At 37.8% G+C, this 24445-nt stretch overlaps 1 protein-coding gene across 1 annotated transcript; it reads left to right on the top strand.

Moving 5' to 3' along the window:
- Positions 1-1874: 1874 nt before the first annotated feature.
- LOC105050413 (mediator of RNA polymerase II transcription subunit 8) lies at positions 1875-23896 on the top strand. Its single transcript, XM_010930411.4, has 12 exons — positions 1875-2143; positions 3142-3266; positions 9195-9319; positions 9410-9593; positions 9782-9889; positions 10140-10207; positions 11934-12203; positions 13808-13864; positions 13961-14170; positions 19500-19553; positions 22332-22395; positions 23454-23896. Exons 1-12 carry the CDS (start codon positions 1914-1916, stop codon positions 23609-23611), a joined length of 1653 nt encoding a protein of 550 aa, XP_010928713.1. The 5' UTR covers positions 1875-1913; the 3' UTR covers positions 23612-23896.
- The last annotated feature ends 549 nt before the right edge of the window (positions 23897-24445 follow it).

Genomic DNA, 24445 nt, shown 5'->3' with positions numbered 1-24445 from the left:
GGCCGTCCATCTGCAACTGGGCGAGTCGGCGGTCGATCTCCTCGAACTGGCGCTCGTAGTCGTCCGCTCGTCGATGCTGGGAGACCCCAGGAGTGGAGTCTCCGGAAGATTCTGAGAGGGAGGCCGACGGCGTGCGCGGCCGTTTCTCCTTCCTTGCCCGTTCCAACGAGGAAGGAGAGGGCCGCTGGGACCGTCGGTCGTCGCGCCATGGTCGTCCCTCCTCTTCTCCGTGGGGGCGCTGTTGGGGGCGCTCGCATGGAGGCGACAGGGATCGGTGCGGTCGTCGGCGGCTGCTCCTGGAGGGCATCGGTCGGGCCGTCGGTTGCTGCTGGAGGCTTTTGACTGCGTCTGTCAGTACGGTCATCTGCCGTACGATGGCCGCAATCTGCGCCTCCGTGGTCACTGCAGGGCGCGGAGAGCTGGGCTCCGCCGCCGGTGGTGGCGGGGAGGCCTCTTCCCGGCGGGAAGAGCGCCTCGCCGATCCAGTGATTCTCGATCGTTGAGCTTTTGTCTTTGTCATGCTGACCCCCCTTCCTGGCGCGCCAATCTGTTGCGGCCAATCGCCTCGTCATCCGATCGTCGGGGAACGTGCACTTGCAAAAATGAGAAGTCCACACTGACCGGAGGCGGCTCCGGCGGGGACCCTCCGACGGTCAAGTCAGAGAGGTGACTGGGCAACAGTGAAATGTAGACAGAGAGCTTGATCGAGGGAGAGAGAGAGAGAGAGGAGCGAGCCTGTGGTTTCAAAGTCGAGAAGTGGGGGCGATTGAGCGGATCCCTTGCACTGTTGCCTTCCCCGGTTTATATAGTGGAGCACGGTATGGCGCCGTCATTAATGGCGCAGACAAGTGAGGAACTGTCAACTCACTGTAGACTGTCAGAGTCGTCGTGAAAGTGTCACGTCGCCGTGTGGCCGTCAAATCTCCAGGGTTGACAATGCCCTAGGCGGGACAATGCCCCTAGATAGCCGTGCCGCATGTCGCTGTCAGAGCTGACAAGGTCTGGCGGCTGTACGGCGATTGGAGGAGCCGACCGACCCTAAGTCGGTGGCCAGTTGAATGGGTCGGGCCCCTCCGTCGGTCGGCGAGTCTTTCGTGAGTCGGCCATCGGACTTCTGGGTTTAGTCGGTCGGGAAAAGTGCGCCCGACATATCCTCAGTTGGTCGTGAGCCGATAACTAGCCGGTGATGGCATCCGTCAGTCGGTCGTTCCGACCGCCAATCGGTCGGTCCGACCGTCAGTCAGTCGGTCGGGCCGCCAGTCGGTCGGTCGGGCCGTCAGTCGGTCGGGCCGTCAGTCGGTCGGTCCTTCCGACCGTCGGTCGGTCGGTCGGTGGGTATCCTCCAACACAAGAAAACTAAAATATCAAGGCAAAAAGTTAAAGTATTATTCTCTTTAAACATATCATATTTGTTTGTGGTTTTTATATAATTTTAGAACCCTTAAATGTATCTGAAGTCAAATAAATACACATATTTCTACCAAAATAATAAATAAATGCTTAAATTTAGCTGCAAATAACGAAATCATAATTTACAACTGCATGCAGACTGTAGACGGCATTTTCAAACACGTGCAGCCAAGCTAGCGGGTTCTATTTTTTTGAATTTGTTAAATGAATATATTTATTATTTCGGTAAAGTTAAATGAATTTATTTGAATTTAACTAGTGGATTCGTAAAAATATGAAAAAAAATAGGTGGGATATGGTGGCAATTTAGTTTGATCCATTGGATATCCAATCCGATTTGAAATGGATCTGGTGCATGCAGTACGGAGGCCAGGCGCAGGGTGGCGGTTTTCAAGTCGTGTACCCGTTTCTTTTAAAATGCTCCGTCGGAACATCACACCACCCAAGTCTCCCTTTTATTTATTTATTTATTCTTGATCTCTCTTCCTATAGCAGCAACAGCCATGGAGTCGACCGGCGGAGCAGTCCCGAACCAAGGGCAGCAACCACAGCCGCCTGCGGCAGGGGACGCAGCGGTGCAGCCACCGCCGAAGGCGGAGCGCCTGAACGCGGTGTTGCAGCAGCAGCTGAACCTGGAGTCGGTGAAGACCCGCGCCATCGGCCTCTACAAAGCCATTTCCCGCATCCTCGAAGACTTCGACGCCTACGCCCGCTCCAATACCACTCCCAAATGGTATCGTCCCTCTCCCCACCTTCGCCCTCTCTTTTTTCCCCTACTACTATCCTAGAATTCCTTTCTAGGGTTCCTTTTTCTTTTATATTCTCTATTGAATCGAACCCTTCTTCTGGTTTTGGGTTCCATGACGTCAATTTGCTGGTTTTATATTTGTTTGCTTTCATGGTTCATGAAAAATGATTTATTTTTGGGGGTTTCTTATTTATTTAGATTCTCTAGCAAATTATTATTATTATTGTTTTTCGGGTTAGATGAATAAAATTTATTAGTTCTTGCATTTATTTGTTTGCGTGGTTCTTGAAAACCGATCGTTCTTTGGTTCTTCATTTGTATTATCTATCAAATTGAAATCGTTCTTTCTTTAATCTTTTGGCTATATGATTTGTATTTAGTTGTTCTTCCATTTGCCTGCTTGCGTGGTTCTCAAAAACTGTATGATATTCTTTTTTTTTTTTTGCTAGTTTTTGATCTCATTATGTCCGTTCAAGAAAGCTTACCGAGTAAAATTTCCATTCTTTTCAAGTTTTTGGATGGAAAGTAGCCATGGATGGGAACTAGCGGTAATGAAGTAGAACTACAACATACCTCCTACGATAGTGCAAGTTGCGTATGATTGTATCAAACCGTGCATGCATGAATATATGCATGTTTCTTTTATTCTTGAGATTTCTTATTTGCGCAGTTTGGTTGGATTTGATGGGTAAAATTTTGAGAGAGAATTATGGGTCTAGTATAGTACAGCTAACTGATACTGATAACTTTCTCTTGAAGACACAAGGAGCGTGTGAATTGATATGTGGTGGCTTTGCATGTTTGTTTAGTGACAACATTGCCATTCAAATTTCTTGTTTGTTTTGCAGCTAAATCAGTGGTTTTGGCAAAATTTTAGTGTACAAGAGATGGTCTTGTCTTATGAACCATTGAATTAGTAATTATAAGTTTCGCCTGAGCATCTAATAAATTTGTGAACTGATGTATTTGGCTTTGCTTGACAGGCAAGATATACTAGGGCAGTTCTCCATGGTTAATATGGAGCTCTTCAACATTGTGGAGGACATCAAGAAAGTTTCAAAGGCATTCGTGGTGTGCCCAAAGAATGTCAATGCTGAGAATGCTGCCAGTATGTAACACAACAACCCTTTGCTAATTCACAATTCTGTTTATGTCACGCCCCCGACCCGAGATTTGTGGATCGAGGGTCGCGGCAACCGCCGCATACTCATGAAGAACTCTCTCCATAAGCATGCAAGGCATCTCATCACGATATCAATGCATCGCAGCGGAATAAATTCAAATAATTATTATTCAACTGTAATTCATGTAATTAAATCAAATGTCTTACATCCAATAAAATTTTTCTAAAACAATAAATCTAAATTCAATTGAAGTGTTGACAATGCTAAATCTCGCCTCTAAAAGCTCTGTCCCAATATTTCTTCCCACATTCGAAATTAATTATCTGAATCTGAAAAATAGAAAGAAAGGTAATGAGCTAGACAGCCCAGTAAGTAACAAATATCTCAACCAGATATTTCAGATATTATAAAATTTTTAAGAATAAAGCTGCAATTAAACATAAAAATATATTTCATGCTGATTTAATGCAAATCCAATATTTTCAAATATTCACATATAATATAATCATAAATCCGATCCGATTCAAAACACTCGAAACTCAACAGCCTCGACTATGACCAACGTTTAACCCCCATTGGTGGGGTCCACAGAATACCAGCGCACAACCCCCACTGGCAGGGTCCAGAAATACCAGCACACAACCCCCACTGGCAGGGTCCACAAATACCAGCGCACAACCCCCACTGGCAGGGTCCACAAAGTACCAACGTATAATCCCCATTGGCGGGGCCCACTGAAACATAGTTAGGCTGAGAGCATAAATTCGATCTGTATCAAAACACTTAGTACCACAACATATATCATAATCTTTCACTAAACATGTGCATAAATCGATATACCATAACATTTTAAAAGCACTTTTCTTTCAAAACATAATTTCGTAAATCATGCATAATTTCAGAGAATAATTATTTATTTTCAAAATAAATATGGAATATCTTGGAAAGATGATTCATTACTTACCTTTCACGGAGCACTGAATGAATGGATCGACTAACTTCTAGGAGATTCTTCCGTGCCTATTATTCAAAATTATATTTTTACATTAATTTTAATTCAAAATTAAATCTAACAAATCTCAAAATCAAAATCTCGCTTAAAATCAGACTCGTCTCTAAACTTGATCAGAATCATCAGACGAAGCCTTCCACTACGTTAATCCTAGAGGAATAACTTTAGAGAGAGAGGAATCCATCAAGAGAGAGAAATATTTTAGAGAGAGAAAATTCTAGAGAGAGAAAGTCCAATTCTAGAGAGAGAAAATCAGAGTTCAGACTGAGACAAGAGAGAGAAGAGAGAGAAACTCTCTCTCTCATCAATTTCAATTTATTTATTTATTTATTTATTTATTTATTTATTTACTTACTTATATATATATATAAATATACATATATATTTATTTATTTATTTTTATTAATATTATTATTATTTTCTTTTCTTTTCTTTTTCTTTTTTTTTTTTTTTTCTTTCCTTTTCTTTTCTTTTTCTTTTCTTTTTCTTTTTCTTTTTCTTCTTTTCTTTTCTTTTTCTTTTCTTTTCTTTTTCTTTTTTTTTTCTTCTTCTTCTTCTCGGTTCTTCCCGCACCGGAACAGGGGACCGGCGTCCCCTCGGCCTTGACCGGCCGTTCGGGCCACGGCCGCCGCGGCGGAGGCCGGCGGCCGACGGGGGTCACTCCCCCGGTCACGGAGGAGACATGGCCGGCGATCAATTCCGATCGCCGGCGCCGGAAATTCAAGGAGAAGAAACCCAAAAACAGGGTCGCTTTCCCGACGGAAAAATCAGCGACTCTCGCCGCCGGCAGCCGCGCACAGGAGCATGGGAGGAAGGAGAAGAAAGAGGGGAGGAAGAGGAAGACTTACCTCAGCCTCCGGAGACCTCGTCGGCGGCAATCACGGCGAGAAATCAACCGGTGTCCGCGGCTTAATTTCGGGAAAATCGGAGGGAAGGAGAGGAAGAAGAGGCCGATGATCGGTCTCAAGGGAAAGGGGTCTTCTTATAGATCACCCTAGGACTCCGAGGGGTCCTAGGAGTCCTATTTTGCCCGGGAATCACCGGAGAAGAAGACTCCTACCGGGAGTCTTCTTCCCGGTTTCTCTGTTTTTTTTTTTTTTTTTTTTTTTTTTTTTTTAGTTTTGGGCTATCACATTCTTCACCCCTAAAAAGAAATTTCGTCCTCGAAATTTTTCATACCTGTCACCATTGTATTGGAAGCCTGTGGATTCTGCTGAGTAAATGCATAAACTCTTCCCTGGATTTTAGAAATCTGTCCACCACCCTTATGTTGTCCTTCATGAGTTCTTTGGCCAACTTGATTTTCAGTATTTAGCGGGCAGCTAGCAATTTTATGATCCATCTGACCATATTTGAAACAAGCACCTATATTCCAATAGCAATCCTTGTCTGCATGATTTTTGCCACATCTGGAGCACGGCTCACCATCAATCTGTTGAGTCTTATTGTCTACTGCTCCCTTAGCTGATCTTTTGATGTTTTTATTATTCTGACCTTGTGTATCATTTGATTTTGCTCTCTTTCTTTGCTTTCTTTCTCTTTCCATACGTTCTTCATTGACTTCCCTTTCAATTATTAGTGCTTTATTTACCACGTCGGCATAAGTTGTCAATTCATATGGAACCACTTATTTTCGAATCTCAATTCTCAGTCCCATCTCAAACTTGTGAACACGTTCTTGCTCACCATCCACTAATCTCGGAGCAAATTTTGCTAACTCTGTAAATTTTGCTTCATATTCAGTCACACTCATACCCTTTTGCTTCAAAAAAATAAACTCTTGCTCTTGTCATTCTACGGGGAGGCATGATAACCTTGTAGTAGTAAAACCTTATTAGATTCATTTATCTATTTGTTATGATGGATTTATTATGATGCTCATATTCTAACGTCCCAATATTCCTAATGTTTACCCACCTACACTCATACTATGTCAAATTCTATGTGTCATAATTTATCCACTTACGCTCTGATACCATATTAATTGTCACGCCCCCGACCCGAGATTTGTGGATCGAGGGTCGCGGCAACCGCCGCATACTCATGAAGAACTCTCTCCATAAGCATGCAAGGCATCTCATCACGATATCAATGCATCGCAGCGGAATAAATTCAAATAATTATTATTCAACTGTAATTCATGTAATTAAATCAAATGTCTTACATCCAATAAAATTTTTCTAAAACAATAAATCTAAATTCAATTGAAGTGTTGACAATGCTAAATCTCGCCTCTAAAAGCTCTGTCCCAATATTTCTTCCCACATTCGAAATTAATTATCTGAATCTGAAAAATAGAAAGAAAGGTAATGAGCTAGACAGCCCAGTAAGTAACAAATATCTCAACCAGATATTTCAGATATTATAAAATTTTTAAGAATAAAGCTGCAATTAAACATAAAAATATATTTCATGCTGATTTAATGCAAATCCAATATTTTCAAATATTCACATATAATATAATCATAAATCCGATCCGATTCAAAACACTCGAAACTCAACAGCCTCGACTATGACCAACGTTTAACCCCCATTGGTGGGGTCCACAGAATACCAGCGCACAACCCCCACTGGCAGGGTCCAGAAATACCAGCACACAACCCCCACTGGCAGGGTCCACAAATACCAGCGCACAACCCCCACTGGCAGGGTCCACAAAGTACCAACGTATAATCCCCATTGGCGGGGCCCACTGAAACATAGTTAGGCTGAGAGCATAAATTCGATCTGTATCAAAACACTTAGTACCACAACATATATCATAATCTTTCACTAAACATGTGCATAAATCGATATACCATAACATTTTAAAAGCACTTTTCTTTCAAAACATAATTTCGTAAATCATGCATAATTTCAGAGAATAATTATTTATTTTCAAAATAAATATGGAATATCTTGGAAAGATGATTCATTACTTACCTTTCACGGAGCACTGAATGAATGGATCGACTAACTTCTAGGAGATTCTTCCGTGCCTATTATTCAAAATTATATTTTTACATTAATTTTAATTCAAAATTAAATCTAACAAATCTCAAAATCAAAATCTCGCTTAAAATCAGACTCGTCTCTAAACTTGATCAGAATCATCAGACGAAGCCTTCCACTACGTTAATCCTAGAGGAATAACTTTAGAGAGAGAGGAATCCATCAAGAGAGAGAAATATTTTAGAGAGAGAAAATTCTAGAGAGAGAAAGTCCAATTCTAGAGAGAGAAAATCAGAGTTCAGACTGAGACAAGAGAGAGAAGAGAGAGAAACTCTCTCTCTCATCAATTTCAATTTATTTATTTATTTATTTATTTATTTATTTATTTACTTATATATATATATATAAATATACATATATATTTATTTATTTATTTTTATTAATATTAATATTATTATTATTTTCTTTTCTTTTCTTTTTCTTTTTTTTTTTTTTTCTTTCCTTTTCTTTTCTTTTTCTTTTCTTTTTCTTTTTCTTTTTCTTCTTTTCTTTTCTTTTTCTTTTCTTTTCTTTTTCTTTTTTTTTTCTTCTTCTTCTTCTCGGTTCTTCCCGCACCGGAACAGGGGACCGGCGTCCCCTCGGCCTTGACCGGCCGTTCGGGCCACGGCCGCCGCGGCGGAGGCCGGCGGCCGACGGGGGTCACTCCCCCGGTCACGGAGGAGACATGGCCGGCGATCAATTCCGATCGCCGGCGCCGGAAATTCAAGGAGAAGAAACCCAAAAACAGGGTCGCTTTCCCGACGGAAAAATCAGCGACTCTCGCCGCCGGCAGCCGCGCACAGGAGCATGGGAGGAAGGAGAAGAAAGAGGGGAGGAAGAGGAAGACTTACCTCAGCCTCCGGAGACCTCGTCGGCGGCAATCACGGCGAGAAATCAACCGGTGTCCGCGGCTTAATTTCGGAAAAATCGGAGGGAAGGAGAGGAAGAAGAGGCCGATGATCGGTCTCAAGGGAAAGGGGTCTTCTTATAGATCACCCTAGGACTCCGAGGGGTCCTAGGAGTCCTATTTTGCCCGGGAATCACCGGAGAAGAAGACTCCTACCGGGAGTCTTCTTCCCGGTTTCTCTGTTTTTTTTTTTTTTTTTTTTTTTTTTTTTTTTTTTTTTAGTTTTGGGCTATCACAGTTTATTGTAGCATTTACATCTGGGACCAGATTCTCTACAATTTGATAGCATTGGTAATCTACATTCTGTAAACAATAAATTTGTTTGTATTTCCACAACTTTATATAATAACCACAACTCTTTCTGTGTTATTATGATTTACTTATCAGAAGAATATCTTCTTTTTGAAGTTGGTATCACATTTTATTTGTACAAGATCAAAAAAGGAGAAATGAAAAAATCAGCTCAGCTGATACTTAAGTGACCTTAGATGAAAATCAAGTGATATTCATTTAGTTGAGCCCTTGTAGATGGAGAAGGCTTATTGTTCATGTTAGCAATCATGTCCCATCTTTAAATAGCTGACTGCATGAATCACTGATTTCATGTGTTGCCATTCATTTCTGTTAGTCTCTAAATCTAAATCCTTAATTATGCACCTTCTACCTGTGGTACCAAGTTTGTACCTCTTTACATACTTTAGTCCTGGAACGAATAAGGGAGCAGGTGTAGAAATAAGAGAGAGAAAGAAAAGGAAAAAAATTCATGTGATGACTTCTGGTAACTTTGTGCTTCATGAATGAGTTCAAATTGACAGGAGACTTAAACCTGCTTTTATGATGATAAAGTTGCACTATTAGGTTCCTGCAAAGATCTGCGGTACATGCTCCTGTTGAGTTACTTCTATATTATGACATGTGTCCCCAAAATTATGTACTTCGTAGTAGATGCTTCAGACATTTTCAAATTCCATCCCTATTTGAGAAGCTAATGCATTATTTTTGATTTTTCTGTGTCGGTCACAGTATTACCTGTGATGCTGTCATCGAAGTTATTGCCAGAGATTGAAGCAGAGGATAATGCAAAGAGAGAGCAGTTGCTATATGGGTTAACAAATCTTCCTGTGCACATGCAAATTGAAAAGTTGAAGGTAATCTAGAATTCAATACAGAATAAGTTTCATTTATCAATATTATTATCTACCTTTTGGTCTAAATAAGTACCATCTGAAATTTCACAGGGTAGAATTGATATGATTGAAACAGCCTGTGAAGCTGCAGAAAAGGTTATAGCTGATGCTCGTAAAGCCTATGGATTGGGATCACGTCAAGGGCCAACTCTTGTTCCGACCTTAGACAAGGTGCAAGCTGCAAAAATTCAAGAACAAGAAAATCTTCTTAGAGCTGCAGTGAATTTTGGCGAAGGTGTTATTTTCAAGTATTATGTTTGCTTTGCATTAGGATGAAGATTTTAAACTAGATCAAAGCTCTATATCATGACCTTTTTGTAAACTAAGCATAAATTTTTTTTTTTGGGTTAATCTGCTGTGTAATTGTTTTTTAAGAAAACTCATTCATTTGTAGTCCAACTAAGAAATAATTTGGTGCTTCAGGATTAAGGATACATACAGATCAAAGGCATCTCCCATCATCTCTCCCTAGTCATTTAGTAGATGTGCTCACTTTTGGTGATGGAACACAGAATTTTGGGGACAACTCTGGTAAATTACTTATTATCCTTCTATGCCATTGAGAAACTTCTTTTGTTTGTTATATTGCTTCATTATTGGTCCTTAATTTGGCTTCATAGCTAGAACCTATGACATCCATTAAAGATCTAGGTTCTAGGACTGGTGTGAAGCTTATTAAAATTAAATGATAATGGCTTCAAGATTCTTTTATTTATTCTCCAATATATTTAATGAATCAGTTGGATCTAATTTTTCTGATACTAATTTGTAATTCTTGTAGGCGTCTACACAAAAAATACTCCATCATTCTCATCTAACACTGTCAGCACTCAGGGAGCTGTCATGCAGGTCTTGCTAATTGCTATGGAATAAGAGTTTACTTGGTGAATCGTTAGACAAGTAATCGTACTTTTTAAAAATGTATGAACAAATAGTGTTTCAAAAAAAAATTTATGGCAATATGGGGATATTCCATTTCCTTCTTAATTAGCCATTTTCCTTCACTTGGATATGCATCTCCTTTTTAACTTGTTACATATTTATTCACCACATGCACCTCCTATTTAACTTCTGCTGTGACTTCATGTGGTTTCTTTTCACTATTTAGTGCTTTTCATATCATTGATTATTTCATGTTCCATATTGGACTTTAGTCAATTTTCAAGAACCCCTTCCCCCTCCCAAATGAACATGCACTTTTTATATACAAAGAAAGGAGAAAAATGAAAAATTGGAAGGATGCAATGAATAGAACAACTCAAAGAAAGAACTAAACAATTTGGGAAATATGCAAGCTATTCAAGATAAATAAAATATAGTAATGCAAGCATGTGTGTATTTGTGCTGGATGAGCCCTTTGACCAAAAAAGGAAAATTCAAGTGATGATTCGAAGTTCTGTCCATTTGAAAGTGGGGAAAAATGGAAAAAATATTTTAAAATGAGAAGGTGTATGTCAAACCAAATGGTAATTAGACAATTGTAATAACCTAACCAAATTATTCTAGAGACTTCAGGTAAAAAACGAGTGAATTTCGTAGGCCAACATTATGGATCTACTCCATCCAGTTGGTAGACCATAAAATTGAGCACCTAAATGCTAGTAATACATAACTTGAATTACTAGATTTTTTCATGTACAATTCCCTTGTAAGTTTTCTTGGCATTATCCTTTTTACTCCAGATTCATTCTGGCTATTACTGTTTCCAAATGTTTTAAACGCTCATCTTGTCTTCTCCATTCTATCTGATTCACCTCCCTGCTTTTGTGGTTCATATCCAGCTAGAATTTCTCATTCTTGGTGGATCAACTGCAACACATATTTGATGCTTTGTTATTGTTTAATTGGATCTTTAACTACTTATGTAGCCTCCAACATGACCTCTGATGTCATGCAACATGTCATCCCATGTGAGTTCATTTATTGACAGCTAATAACTAGGTCTCAAACTAGGTTTCTGTATGGTGCTTCCCGTGCTTAAACATATTTAGCACATGCTGAAACAATATTGCAGAATTTTAGCATATGCAGAAACTATCGAGAGCTTGGCAATGGTTATTTGACATGACAAATTGTAGTGACAGACTGAAAAGGCAGTTTGATCACTTATGCAGAGTTAATAGGTAAAGCTATCTATAAAGGTTCTCTATGCCTAATATATTTTAGTAATATTATGCCTAGTATATTCTAGTTATATCATACGGAAATAGTATTGATGGGATGAGTGAAGTGTTATGGGATGGAACCAATTACATGTGCAGGTTTCACTATTATAAATAAACTAAATTAGGTGCAAGTTTCAGTACTGTAAATAAACTATGTTGCAGAACTTGCCATGAACTCATTTTCAGTAATTGAACAGGTATGTTTTTTATTCCCCTAAGTAAATCATGAACTATTTGCCATTCCTCTATTCCTACTGATCATTAGTAACAATAGTTGAAAAAGTTTGAAGGCTGACCATGCATAAAGCTATGATTTTTTCTGTTTTATCAGATTCTTCCAGGATCCAATCGAAACTATTTACAGTCTTATCTAATATTTTCTTGGTATATGTTATTGGTTTTAATTGCAGACTCCTGGAACACAATTGATGGGAAGACCAGCTCCATCACCCTCTGGTGTCACAGGAACTGCTTCCTTCGACAATGCATCGACACCTCCTTTGCCATATGCAAATTCTCCTAGATCTAGTACAAACATGATGAATACACCATCACCTCAGCAGCAGACACAACAGCAACAGCAGAGACAGAAAATGATGCAAATTCCCCAACAACATCAACAGCAACTTCATGCTCAGCAGCAGCTGAGGCAGTCGCCGTCTCCAGGAGTACTGGGACAGGTAAAGCAACATGTTCTTCTCATCAGTTTTCACTGTCGAAACTAATTCTCCACTTAAGGGCTCTATTGGTTTATTTTGAAGATTGTAATACGTCATTTTTTTTTATGGACCTTGTGTGTCAGGAAAATATTAACTTTGTGTAGAAACTTTTGAAGTGGTGAGATTTTTCATGTGCAACATCTCTTCTGAGTGCTGATAGCCGAGATGCTTAGAAGTTGAGTATGTTAATAACCTGCATCTTCAGCGATGATCAGATACAGAGAGTGCAGGCTGTTCACTCTATGGAAACTTCTCAAGTGTTTAGCAAATTCAAATGCTTTCACATTGACCATATAAGCATCTTACTTGTACTTAAATAGTTGATGTTGCAAAATTTTGTTAGAGTTTAAATAGTTGATGTTGTGAAACTTCAATGCTTGTCCTTCTTGGCCTGTTCTTTGAGTTGACCAAAGTGTGACGCAGCGGGTGAAGGGAGCTCCACTTGTCAAGAGGAATGAATTTGAGTAGTAGCCAAGGGAGGAGTTCTTTGAAAAAGAATGAAGTAGAGCCTGAATGCATGAGCAAGAGCTAGAAAGAAGCCCTAGCCAGCCCTAGAGCTATAGCAAGAGCTCAGCAACTAATAGAAAAGGATGGTGGGTGTAGCATTTATTTTTCCTCCCCCTGCTCGAAGATCAGATGATATGCGTGTCACGAACACCATAGGAGGGGCACTTGGGTTGAGCTGAGCCTAGCACTTGACCAGATGTACTTCCACTGTTGAGCCTAAATCTCTTGCATGTCCTGCTTATGGCTTCTGGTGTGACCATCCTGACTTTTGATCCAAGACCACTAATGGCCCATAGCTTTGACCACTGCCTGCCTCCCCTTTTGTGAAGCCTAAGATATCCTACTGTTCACATGAACAACTTTCAGGGCGGAACATTAGGAAAAAGACTCACCAAGTCTAGGCACTTGAGAAGAGCACTTCTCACACATTGCTTCTCACTGTTCTGTTGTCTCGATTCTCTATCCTTGCTTTCTCTCTCGGTGAACCAGACATCGTCCAATGAGACCAACAAAGCCTTTCTCAGGTTAGGGTGCTTCAATAGTTGATGTTATGAAACTTTATTAGAGCTTATACTAGACTCCTTAGTGAGAGCCTGTATTGCAAATTATCAATCTTAGAAAGTGATGTTGTTAAAGTAAAATTGCAGTGATTATTTAGAACACATTGTCCCGTACATAATTGTCGCCCTGGTCTGCTAGGTGAAAGTGAGTTTATTGTCATGCATTTTTATTGCATGAGCATGGTTTAACCTTTATTAGTTTCACTAAGTTTTCATAGTATTCTTGTTTTGAGACTCTCTATTCAACTTTTATTTCCATTTTGATTTTAACTAGCTTAAAAGCAATGTCATTTTTTCTTTTAACTTATGTTTTGCTATGTCAACTACGTTTTTGCGCACTACTGGATGCAAAAGAATGATTTTCTGAAATGGACTTATTTTAACTACTGGATGCAAAAGACTGATTTTCTGAAATAGACTTATTTCATGAAGTAGTTTTATGCATGAACTCTAGAAAGCTTTAATTTTAGTTATATTATTGACTTATCTCGGTTGCAGAGCACAATGTCTCAACTAAATGATATACAGGGGCAAACTCAACAGAAGTTTCAACAGGTATTTAAGCAATGCAAATCCTTTGTGTGTGTGTGTGTTTGTTAGCCTAATGATCTGCTTTAATATTGTCATAACACAAACAAGTCTTTATCCTAGGTACCTGGACAACACCAAATGCAGTATTCTCAGCCATTGTCACAACAGCAGTTTCAGAATCGGCAATTGCAGTCTCCACATATGCAGCATAACATAGCACAAAATCAAATAAATCAAGGAAATCAACTAAGGAGCCATTTGAGCCAGTTTAGTGGAGCTATGAATAGTGCCTTGTTCAATGCTGCCCAATCCTCACCAAACTCTCAAATGGTCAGCTCATTGTCTATCATAATCATACAAATTAGCAAAATAGCATGCTTGTCATCATCAGTACTAAGCACACTTCGTTTCCAATATTGGGGACCAGAATATTGGTTGTTTATATATTAGCATATTTATGGCTAGCGTTAGTTGGATGCATTATATTGGCGTGAGTAATCTGGCCCGACAACCTTAACAAAACCTAAATCGCTGACATGTTTGTACTTTTATGTATGTGCATGTGGAAGCATGTATGTGCTGTAAAATTATTAGGATCAACTTGTCCACAACCATATATAATTAACAAAGCCATTTCATCCGGGATTCGCCTGACTGGTATTGAGAGTTAAACCAGCCGACGATCGGTACAATACTAGTATATTTCGTACCGAACTGTAGCGTACCAGAACTAGGGGGAAGGAGAGGGAGATGGGGGAGATTGAGAAGGCGAGGGAGGCGAGAGAGAACGGGAGAGAGAGGCCAAGGCCTTCGGATTCACCTGAGAGAGAGGGATCAGACATGGAGAGATAGAGGCATCTGACAATGGCTTCATAAAGGGATAGAGGCTGGTGGAGGAGATGAGAGAGGGAGAGAAGGGAAGCAAGAGCTTCGTGAGGGCTTCGAGAGCTTTGAGCTTGTTTGACGACTTCGGATCCGACAATGGGGATTGAGAGAGATAGAGAGAGGTCATTGTTGTCATTGAACATCATCGTCGTTGATAGGGACCGAGGGCTTCAATCAAGGCATCGGTAGAGTTCCAGCGATTTCAAGCCTTTGGTTGAGGGCTATTTATAAATTGCATTTGGCTTGGCTGAATCGTGCTAGTAATTGATCGGTACGGTTCGGTCTGCTCCTGAACAGGCCAGCTCAACATGACTTGGCTTAGCCGATTTCATCATTTGCTAATATTTCCGGGTATTAAAATGGAAAGATGGATCTCTTCCAAGCATCAAGGAGTTTCCAAGTGCCCCAAGCATTGAACCCCTTGAGAAATCCTAAATCAATTGTGCAAATAATAATATGATTTGTGGAATAGATGCCTCTTTTGGGTTTTAGCTCTTGGCATGTCTTTGACAATGAAGGTCTTCTGATAGTTATCACAAGTGATCAGATTCTTTTGGTTAGAAATGCCTTTTATCCATTAATGTTCGTATGGGTATCACTAGATGTGTTTCTGTTGCTATATTGATTTATAACCTATACTAAAAGTGTGAAGGGAATATTCACTTCCTGCTTCCTCATCCTAGCGGGCTTTCAATCAGGCTCTGGTGGGGTGATTATTTATTTTGGATCTAAGTTGAAAATTTGGGAGATATAGTTACTATATATTAATAAAAAAATGTATCTATGCCACCAGTAGCAGCTTTCTTCTTCCCTCTGCTGACCAGCGGATGTTAAATGGTGGACCCTTCTCCATGCTTCATCGGTAACAAAACAAATGTGTGACCCAGCTAACTTACCTGTCATCTGCTTCATGCCACCCATCCAACATCTAGGGACCTGGATATCTTAGTTTTGCCAATTGCTGGCATTTTTGAAAAAAAAAAAAGAGATATAAACTTTCTCTAATTTATGCCGATTTATCTCTATTTTTCTTTCTTTTTTTTTTTTTGGGGGGGGGGGGGGAGGTGCAGAAGAGAGGTTGTACTTTAATACGCAAATATTTTTTCACATGCTACAAATTTTGTTGGAAAGTTTTTAAAGTAAATTTCAAAAAATATTATTTGATTAAGGGAATCATGTAAAACCCCAATAGCGGCTGCTGTTTGTGTCATAATAGGCTGTTATAACGCTAAATATAACCTATTATAGTAGATGTTATCTTTTCTCTCTCTCTCTCTCTATATATATATATATGTGTGTGTGTGCGTGCGTGCGTGTGTGTGTGTGTGTGTGTGTGTGTGTACATATATAAATATATATATATGTCATGTAGCGGAGAGGGTGTGAAACCTTTCTAATGGCTGTTATTTTAAACCATTCTCTTGAGTTATGCCTATTGCATGGTTTGCCCCTATACTTTTTAATGACCTTTTCTATTAGTTTTCTTTTCTCATAGCTCTTTGTGTTCATTTTTTTGTTTTATGGAGATTTTGCAAGAATTAGTTGGTAAATATTTCCAACCCCACTAATTAGACGGTGAGCCTTGGCATAGTAGTAAGCTATATGCATCCGACTCTTCATAGACCTTGCAATGGTGGGGGAGCCTTGTGCACAGGCCACCCTGAGTTTCCAATCCCACCAAATAATGGAAATTTTAGATTGTTTTTGCTGATATTTTTTGTAATAAAATTATATTGTGGGGGGAGAATATTCTTCAAGATTGAATATTTGTTGGATTATAGTAGTCATATTCTTACCATGGTAAATAAATAGAAAAGCATAGTTGAAAAATGGCTCTAATATCATTGATTGATGCTCTTTTTACAAGGTTTTTAATTCTAGCAATCTTGGCCATCTCAATGAATGGCCAAGATTGAGAGCTTAGATTTTCTTGACGTAGATGGAAACTAGAGCCAAAAAAGAAAGGGTCAAGTTAGTATTTAAAGGTATTAATTTCAATGTTATTAGTTGAAATGTAATTTGAAATGGAAAATAACCAAGTAGGAAATCTTGATCGATGTTTTTCTAACATGAACGCCGCCATTTTGAGATATATCGATTTATATAGAACAAGATAATATGGGTTCTATGGTACCAACAGTCTACTATATTGATGCAAACTGATATCTCAACAAAGATGAAAATCCTGTCTTTTCAAATTTGAATTTCGGATCATCATTTTTTTTTTTTGACTTGTTTGAATTGTCTGGCACATGCAAAAGTCAAGATTTAAGATAACAACTGTTGTAATTGTTGTAAAAGCCTCCCCTTAAGTCATATAGTAATAATGAAAAATTTAAACAACAGGTGTTCCATTTTTTCTAGTTATTATAACCGTTATATAATGTGATTAATGGTTGTTATTTGACACTTATATTATTTATCTGAGTATAATTAGACATGTGAATTTTGTATAAAAGTTCCAATTTGTTATTGATTTTGCCAAGATTTTTTTTTTCAGAACAATACACATTTAGTGGTCTTTGTCCTTTGATCTAAGTATAAATCCTGTATTGCATAAATTTAAAATGTTCGATACACATATATTGAATACTTGATAAATATATTCGAATATCCGAGACAAGTTTGTGTAGATTACCCCCTGCCTCGTACTTAGATCAAAGGGCAATATCATCGAGGGACCTGTAAATGCGCATCATTCTGCAGATAGAATAGATCCAATTGTTTTATGCAAAATCAATAATTAAATGGATTTTTTATGCAAAATTTATGTCAAGATAGCAACCTCATTATTCCATTATTGATTGACATTCTCTTTATAATGACAATTAGCAATGGTTATAACAGTTGTTGTATTTCCAAATACTCTCACTCCATGCTGCTCCAGGAAAATAGTTATATTTATTATTCCTATTTATGCAAGTAAACATCTTTTCTTTTATAAACAGTAGATGATAAAAATATTTTTATTTTTCGAATCTTGTTAACTAAGATATTTCATAGAACAACCCAAACATTTTACTTGATAATCCTAGTGTCTTCTTCAAATAACTACTCTATCCATAAAATTTAGACAAATATAACTTGTAACAAAGTTATTAAAAGTTAGAATTGTTAGTAAAATTATAAGGCACATGCAGGTTACTTATACAACAAATTTAATAAAATTATATTACTATGCAAATTAAATAAAATTATCTTACTATATTTTATCATTAATATAAAATTGATCAAAATAATATTATCATATTTTCTGTTATCTGGACGTGCGACACGTGCCAAAAAACTACTGTAAGAAAGCATGTCAAGTGGGAGATTAAAGAAAGAGACATTGATGATTTTGTTAAAGGTATGCATGTTGAAGCTTTTAAAAGCATATATAGTACTCATGAAGTGACTATGTAGTTTCTGGTGTACTAGGCTTTCACCAGGGGTTAGTTTTAAGATCTACATCTTTTCGCTTGTTAAGAATGCATTAGATATGCACTTATTGACAACCAAGAGGAGGCTCTTGGGTTTTTTTCTTTTTTTTTTTTTTAAATCAAGGTTATACTCTTGGTTCGTAGAGGTGAAACCTTGAAAGTTGGGTGAATGTTAATTTATTAATTTGGCACTATACACCATAAATTACACTAAGTTAGATGTTGATAAATCTAAGTTTTACTTAGAATCAAGAGACAATAGATGCCTAGATCTAAATACCTTTACCATTTTTGGTCTAATCTATAAAAGATTAAAGATGAAAAATAGACGGGGATTAATAGGAATAAAGACAGGTAGAATACAGATGCTTATCTAGAGTATTGTGCTATTGTTAACTGTCATTAGGAATTAGAGGAAAATTAATGAACTATGCAGCAAGACCAGGTTTGCTATTGTTAACTATCCCTTACAATCTATTACATGCATATTTATAGGATATGATGCACTAACTCTAATTCGGACATTAAACCTGATGTAGAATCATACTTGAAATAGGACTCAATGATGAGAAAACATACTAAAATTATTCTATTACCAATATGGAAACGTGACTAAAATTTGATATTGTCCCTAATGAAAAATTTATAGAAAAATCTGCCAAAAACATCTGAATCTTGTTCGCTGCATCCTTCAATGCTTGGCATGGTCTAGTTGGTCATAGTACCTGTTGGCTGCATCTTGTGCTGCATCTCTATGGGTGCCTTAGCAACAAGAAAAGAAAAAGGAACGGAAGGAATGTAGGAAGAAAGAAAGAAAGAAATAACCTTTTAATCACATTAGGTGTCCAAGAAAGCCAAAAAACTATTTTATTGACTTTCTGTTTATTACATAACCTGGATTCTAGTAGAGTGTGTTGATGAGGACTTCTGCCTTGTGTTTCTGGGTTTCCACCATCTTATGTGCTGCATGTGCCATGCTCAATTTGTCAATGATGAACGTGCATGCAAGTCACCGCTTATTTCTTGAAGGACTTAGTTAAGGGCCTGCTTCCTAGAGCTTCTTCATTTATTATTTGCTGAAACAGGAAAAAAAAAAAACAATTTAGTATATTACTTGCTTAGATTTACTGCAAGTAAGTTGTGTATTGGGCTTCTATAGCTCTGCTAGTTGACATTTACATGGATTTCTGCAACCTTGAGTCCTCGGGATGTGTACCCAGTTGATCCCAAAAAGGATAGTTTTAAAACTTGCAACTATTATTAGCAATATCTATGGCCAACATAATTGGTAACAAATGGCTTAATTGAGGTTATACTGCAGGCGCTCTTATGCTTGTCTTCTCTTTTTTCAGTTAACGAACATGTCAGCTACAATGCAATCACAATCACTTTTGCCACGAATGCAGGTTAGTATCTTGCATATTCATCCTTTCTCAGACTCGGTCAATCTTGAAATTTTTGGCTGGAAAAGATCTGTTTCTGCAAATAGATGTTGGTTGACTTAATAAATTTACAAAAATGGCTTATGTACTCGAATTATGTTATTCAGGGCTGGATCTTATATTTTTTTTGTGCATCAAGTAGCATACTCTGCGGTACTTAGGTGGAGATCAGTTTGGTAGGTTCTGGTTCTAGAGATCAGTTCTGGTAGAAAATCTGTAGGAAAAATCTGGCTGAAAACTCATATGAGTCATATGATAAAAAGAAAATATTCGTGTGGTTCACTTGATCCGTCATTATGGTTTTCACCACATTTTCTCGACTGAAGATATATATGTTTTCTCTATTTCAACTATCATTTCGAAATATTTTTTCCATTTGTGTGTCTTTTTTACAACTTTCCTCGAGTATTTTCTGCACTGTTGGATTTATGTGTTAAATTTGGTATAAACTGGTTGGTAAAGATACTGGAGCTCTTTGTATATAGATTTGACTGCCATCAAGTACCCGATAATATGTCTTTTCCATCAACTTCCTCCAACACGTGGCATACTACAGAAGCCCATCAACAATTTAACCAGCCATTACTACCTCTATAATGACTTTTAGTTTGAATAATTAATCTGATATAATGTAAAAATCATTCTGGTTTATGTTTGGTCGACATTAGATATTCATTCTTGCAAAAGTTCCATATACGTTCTCACATATTTCTACTGGCATTTGAAACCCTTCCTACATCCCCTAAATCAAAATTTGTTTTCCTGGTTTATTTATTGATTGCATACATTGGTTTCACAGGCAAAATGCTTTTGCTAATTTCTCTAATCCCAAAATCTTTCTATAATGCAATTTAAGGCCAAATTCCCTAAAATTCTAAAAGAAATTACTAATAAAATATGCAAATAGTTATAATTTTACCTTCATGGTCATTACATTGAAGAAAAGTAAATATTTTAGATGAGGATATGTACTGTTTTAAACTGTAATCATGTATTCGCTTCTAATAGGGGGTACACCTTCAAAGCTTAGAATTACTATCTGATATCACTGAAGATCTCTTTCCATAGCTGACACATGGTTTATATAACTTTTTTTTTTTTTTTTAAAAATTCACATACAAAGCCATAAGCTTTGGTTATTCAATTAAGGGATTCTGATGTGCAAGGGACTTAGCAAAATTTTCTGTTGCATTTTAGTTTCTTACGAAAGGGATTACCCAGTAACAAGTTCAAGGACACCGAGGATCCTCCTATTGGACCTTAAATGACTGCCTGCTTTAGCAAATGAGATTTAATAGATTGTTGTGAGCATGGATGATATAATGTTTACAAGATTTCACTCTTCAATATTAAACAATGATGCTATCGTGGCTTACTTATTTCATTGTACTTGAAGCTCTCACTTTCACTGAGGTGTTATTAGTGATTTACATACTATTACAACTTGAAGGGGCGTAGTTGTTGCTTTCAAACTCATTTGTTGCTTTCAAACTCATGGTTTTGGACTGTGCATTGGTGTTGGCCATGATGAATGTGGGCTTTTCTATTGAGCTTTAGTTCCTTGTGATTTTGACAAGTATTTGGTTAGAAGGGTCGGGCGGTTGGGGCATTGAGGAGGCTTCTAGGTTTTCAGTTGTTTCTCCTCCACATGGCTTGTACATTAGTTCATGTTTTATTAATATTAGTAAGTTAACTGATGATGAGATTGGTGGGGGGAAAAAAACTGCTCTGCACTTGGAGAAAAAAATTCTGAATATGCATTGTTTTGCATGCTGTTTTACTTTTAATCTTTGTTCCTTGGTTGATGAGTGAAAATTGACTAGCAAATCCTTTAGCTTAATGTGGTCAGACTCAGGTTTCAAATCTTCATTGTACCCTATCATATTAGACCTGTGTTGTGCCATATCAACCTGTTTCAACACGAGGTATTGTTTAGTTTGATGAATCATGAATAAATGCAAGGGTCTGCTGCATCCTGTACTGTACTAGTATGTGAACAATATGGGGCATAGTGCAAGATTTGGTACCTTGGATTAGACTCTACCTATTTCACATGAAAAAAATATATATATATTTTGATTTATTCTGCTGATTTTGATTGAAGATACTCAAATTTGGACCTAATTTGACCTGATATAAAGTTAAGCCCTTCTTCCTGGGTCACTTTAGTCTGGCTCAAGCAGATCTCCAAAAGTTTTGCAGCCTAATGCAATTCGTTTATGATTAGTGATCTACATTTTGTTGATTAGTATGGAACGACAAAAATAAGATCTTCCTCTTGAGGGTTCTTTATTGTTAATTCCTGTGCTGTTTTCAACAATGTCAGCCTTCTGGATCTCCCGTCTGTATGTTCTCTCTTTACATCATAAGAAGTTATGTTTCTATTCAAAAGGTATCAACTTGAAACTTAAATTGAGTCCAAGGAAACCTAGATGAAATTGGTGAATGGCATTGCGGAAAATGTAGAAGCAAGAAATACAAAACTACTAAAATAAGTGGGACTAAATTGCCACTTTTGTTTGTCATTAGTTTAACATTAGGATTTACAGGAGGTGGCTGGAATTAACTGATATTTCACAAAGGACATGCTACACTAAGTGCATAAATTATTTGATTTCTCCATGATTAAATATAAGATGCATTTCTTTTCACTTTTTTCCTTGTATAGATTGTTGGTATGATGTCAGCATTGACATTCATTTGATTTATAATTTTTTTTTTCTTTTGGTGGTATCATATCAGTTTTATAACATGGCTGGTGGCCATCCTCAGAGGAATCATCCATCGCAAATTATAAATGATCAAAGTATGTGATTAATCCTTTCTCTTGCTAAATTAACTTCTTTTGTGGGTAATACTGGAAGTAGCATGCCTCTTTCTTGCAATTTAGATTTTGTTTCTGTAATATTTCAATGCAAAGAAAAAGTGTGACATTGCCACAAACATTTCTTGCTTTTACTCTGTAGAGATGCTAGAGGTAGCAGGTGTAACAAACTATCCATATAATACGTATGTTACTACATATGCATGTCAAATATGTTATCTATTCCTGTACTCTTTTTTCATCATAAAAATTTGAATGGCTTGTATATACTGAGTGAACTGATACATGCACCTTGTGTATGGTGCCTTGCTTGTTTGTTTGACTAGGAGCCCCTGCTTTTGACTGCATATCCAATGAGAAATTTCTGCCATTATTTTGTTCATCGAGACTTCCATCTATGGTTAATTTCTCCTGATGCTGTTATTTATTCTAATTGAATACTAAACAAGTGCGCATCTTTTTTCTTGATGGGTTGCCTTGAATCCTGCTTCCATTGTGTTTGCATGTTATTATTTAAGATGTGAGAACGAGTAGTGAGCTAATATTGATGACTGTTGATAGCTTTATTTTGAATTTATCTTGACATTTAGATCATGAAGTTTGGCCTCAAAAAAAGATCATAAAGTGACACTTCTGGTAGCAACTGACTTTCAACAACAAAGTAACATTGGAATAGATTTTCAAAGAACCTCTTGGAGAAGGGGGAACAACATTTTCAAAAGCCTGTGTTGAATAAAAGTTTGTTTCCTGTTGTTTGATACACATCAATACTATCTGCTACAATCTATCAAATAACTCCATTATTCTGATTAGTATGATGATGATGCTGCTTGCAGTTGATAGGAATGTTTTTGCCCCTGCATGCTTGTTGCTACTTACTACCCCTTTTTTTATCTGGAGCATTACTATGTGAAAGTGGGAAATTTGTGTTGTTATTCTTTTCATCAGAGAACTTTATGCTGCGATTTATTCTCACTTTTATAATCAGTAGTGGTTTGCTGCGGTTTAATGCTCAGATATTTTGTATATTCTTACTGCAGTGTTTGGCATGAATGCCTCAAACCCTGCTAATATGGTAGCGATGCAACAGCAGCAACATGGACCACAGGGTGGCTTTGGAACCATCCCCACAAGCAATCAAAACCTGCAACCTGGAATGGTCAACTTTCCCCAGCAGAGGCAGCAGAATCAACAGTAGTCGGCAAACCTAAAGGCAATCAGCGATTACAGTTGCAGCAAATGAGGTGGAACTTTGCAAACGAGAGGCCAACGCAACCATCACCAACTTAAATCAAGTTTTAATGCTGACGAAATGGTTCAGCTGTGGATTAGAGTCGCCATAATGTTTCACCCCTGATACTCTACACTGATCTCTATAGGAGAATGAGTGGCTTGTGAGCTGATGCTCTCTTCCAGTTCACAAAAGTGGTGGTATGAATTTGGTTACCATAAATGGATGTGGTTGGTTTTATTTTTCGTTTCAGTTAGTCAGCAATCCCAAGCACCTGTTTGAATTATTACGATATATGGGATTGAGCCAATTAAAACAACAGTTGGAGTAATATATTTTGTGTCTCGGGATGGAGGCAATAAATAACAAAATTAATATGATTGTTCAAAATATAGATAATACCTAACAAGAAACAATGAATACTGAATATCTAAGATGAAACTCAAGTTACTTTATGCAGTATGTTTCATGATGAGTGTTGGTGGAAAACTTTAAACCAGAACAATGGATCATAGAACTGAATAGGAGCGGGTCCTTAATCCTGTGATCCCCTATGAGATTAGCTTTCAGCACTGGAATCTTACCCACTTGGGACGGAAAAATAGCATAGTGGCCGTATAGTTAGGTTTTTCTCTCTCCTTGTTAATCTCTCAAGATATTTTCAAGGTTTTGTAAAATAATTAAAACAAAGTGAAAATGGGCATCGCCGTGCCTTGTTTGGTTCTGATGTTAATTAATTAATCCATGGTAGGTAAAACAAATGTGTGCGCCAAACCTAAGAGGTAAAAGATGAGGATGTGA

This window comes from Elaeis guineensis, chromosome 8 (genome assembly GCF_000442705.2).
Source record: "Elaeis guineensis isolate ETL-2024a chromosome 8, EG11, whole genome shotgun sequence".
NCBI lineage: Eukaryota > Viridiplantae > Streptophyta > Magnoliopsida > Arecales > Arecaceae > Elaeis > Elaeis guineensis.
The sequence above is the reverse complement of the archived record's forward strand: the minus strand, read 5'-3'. Positions and strand labels throughout refer to the sequence as shown.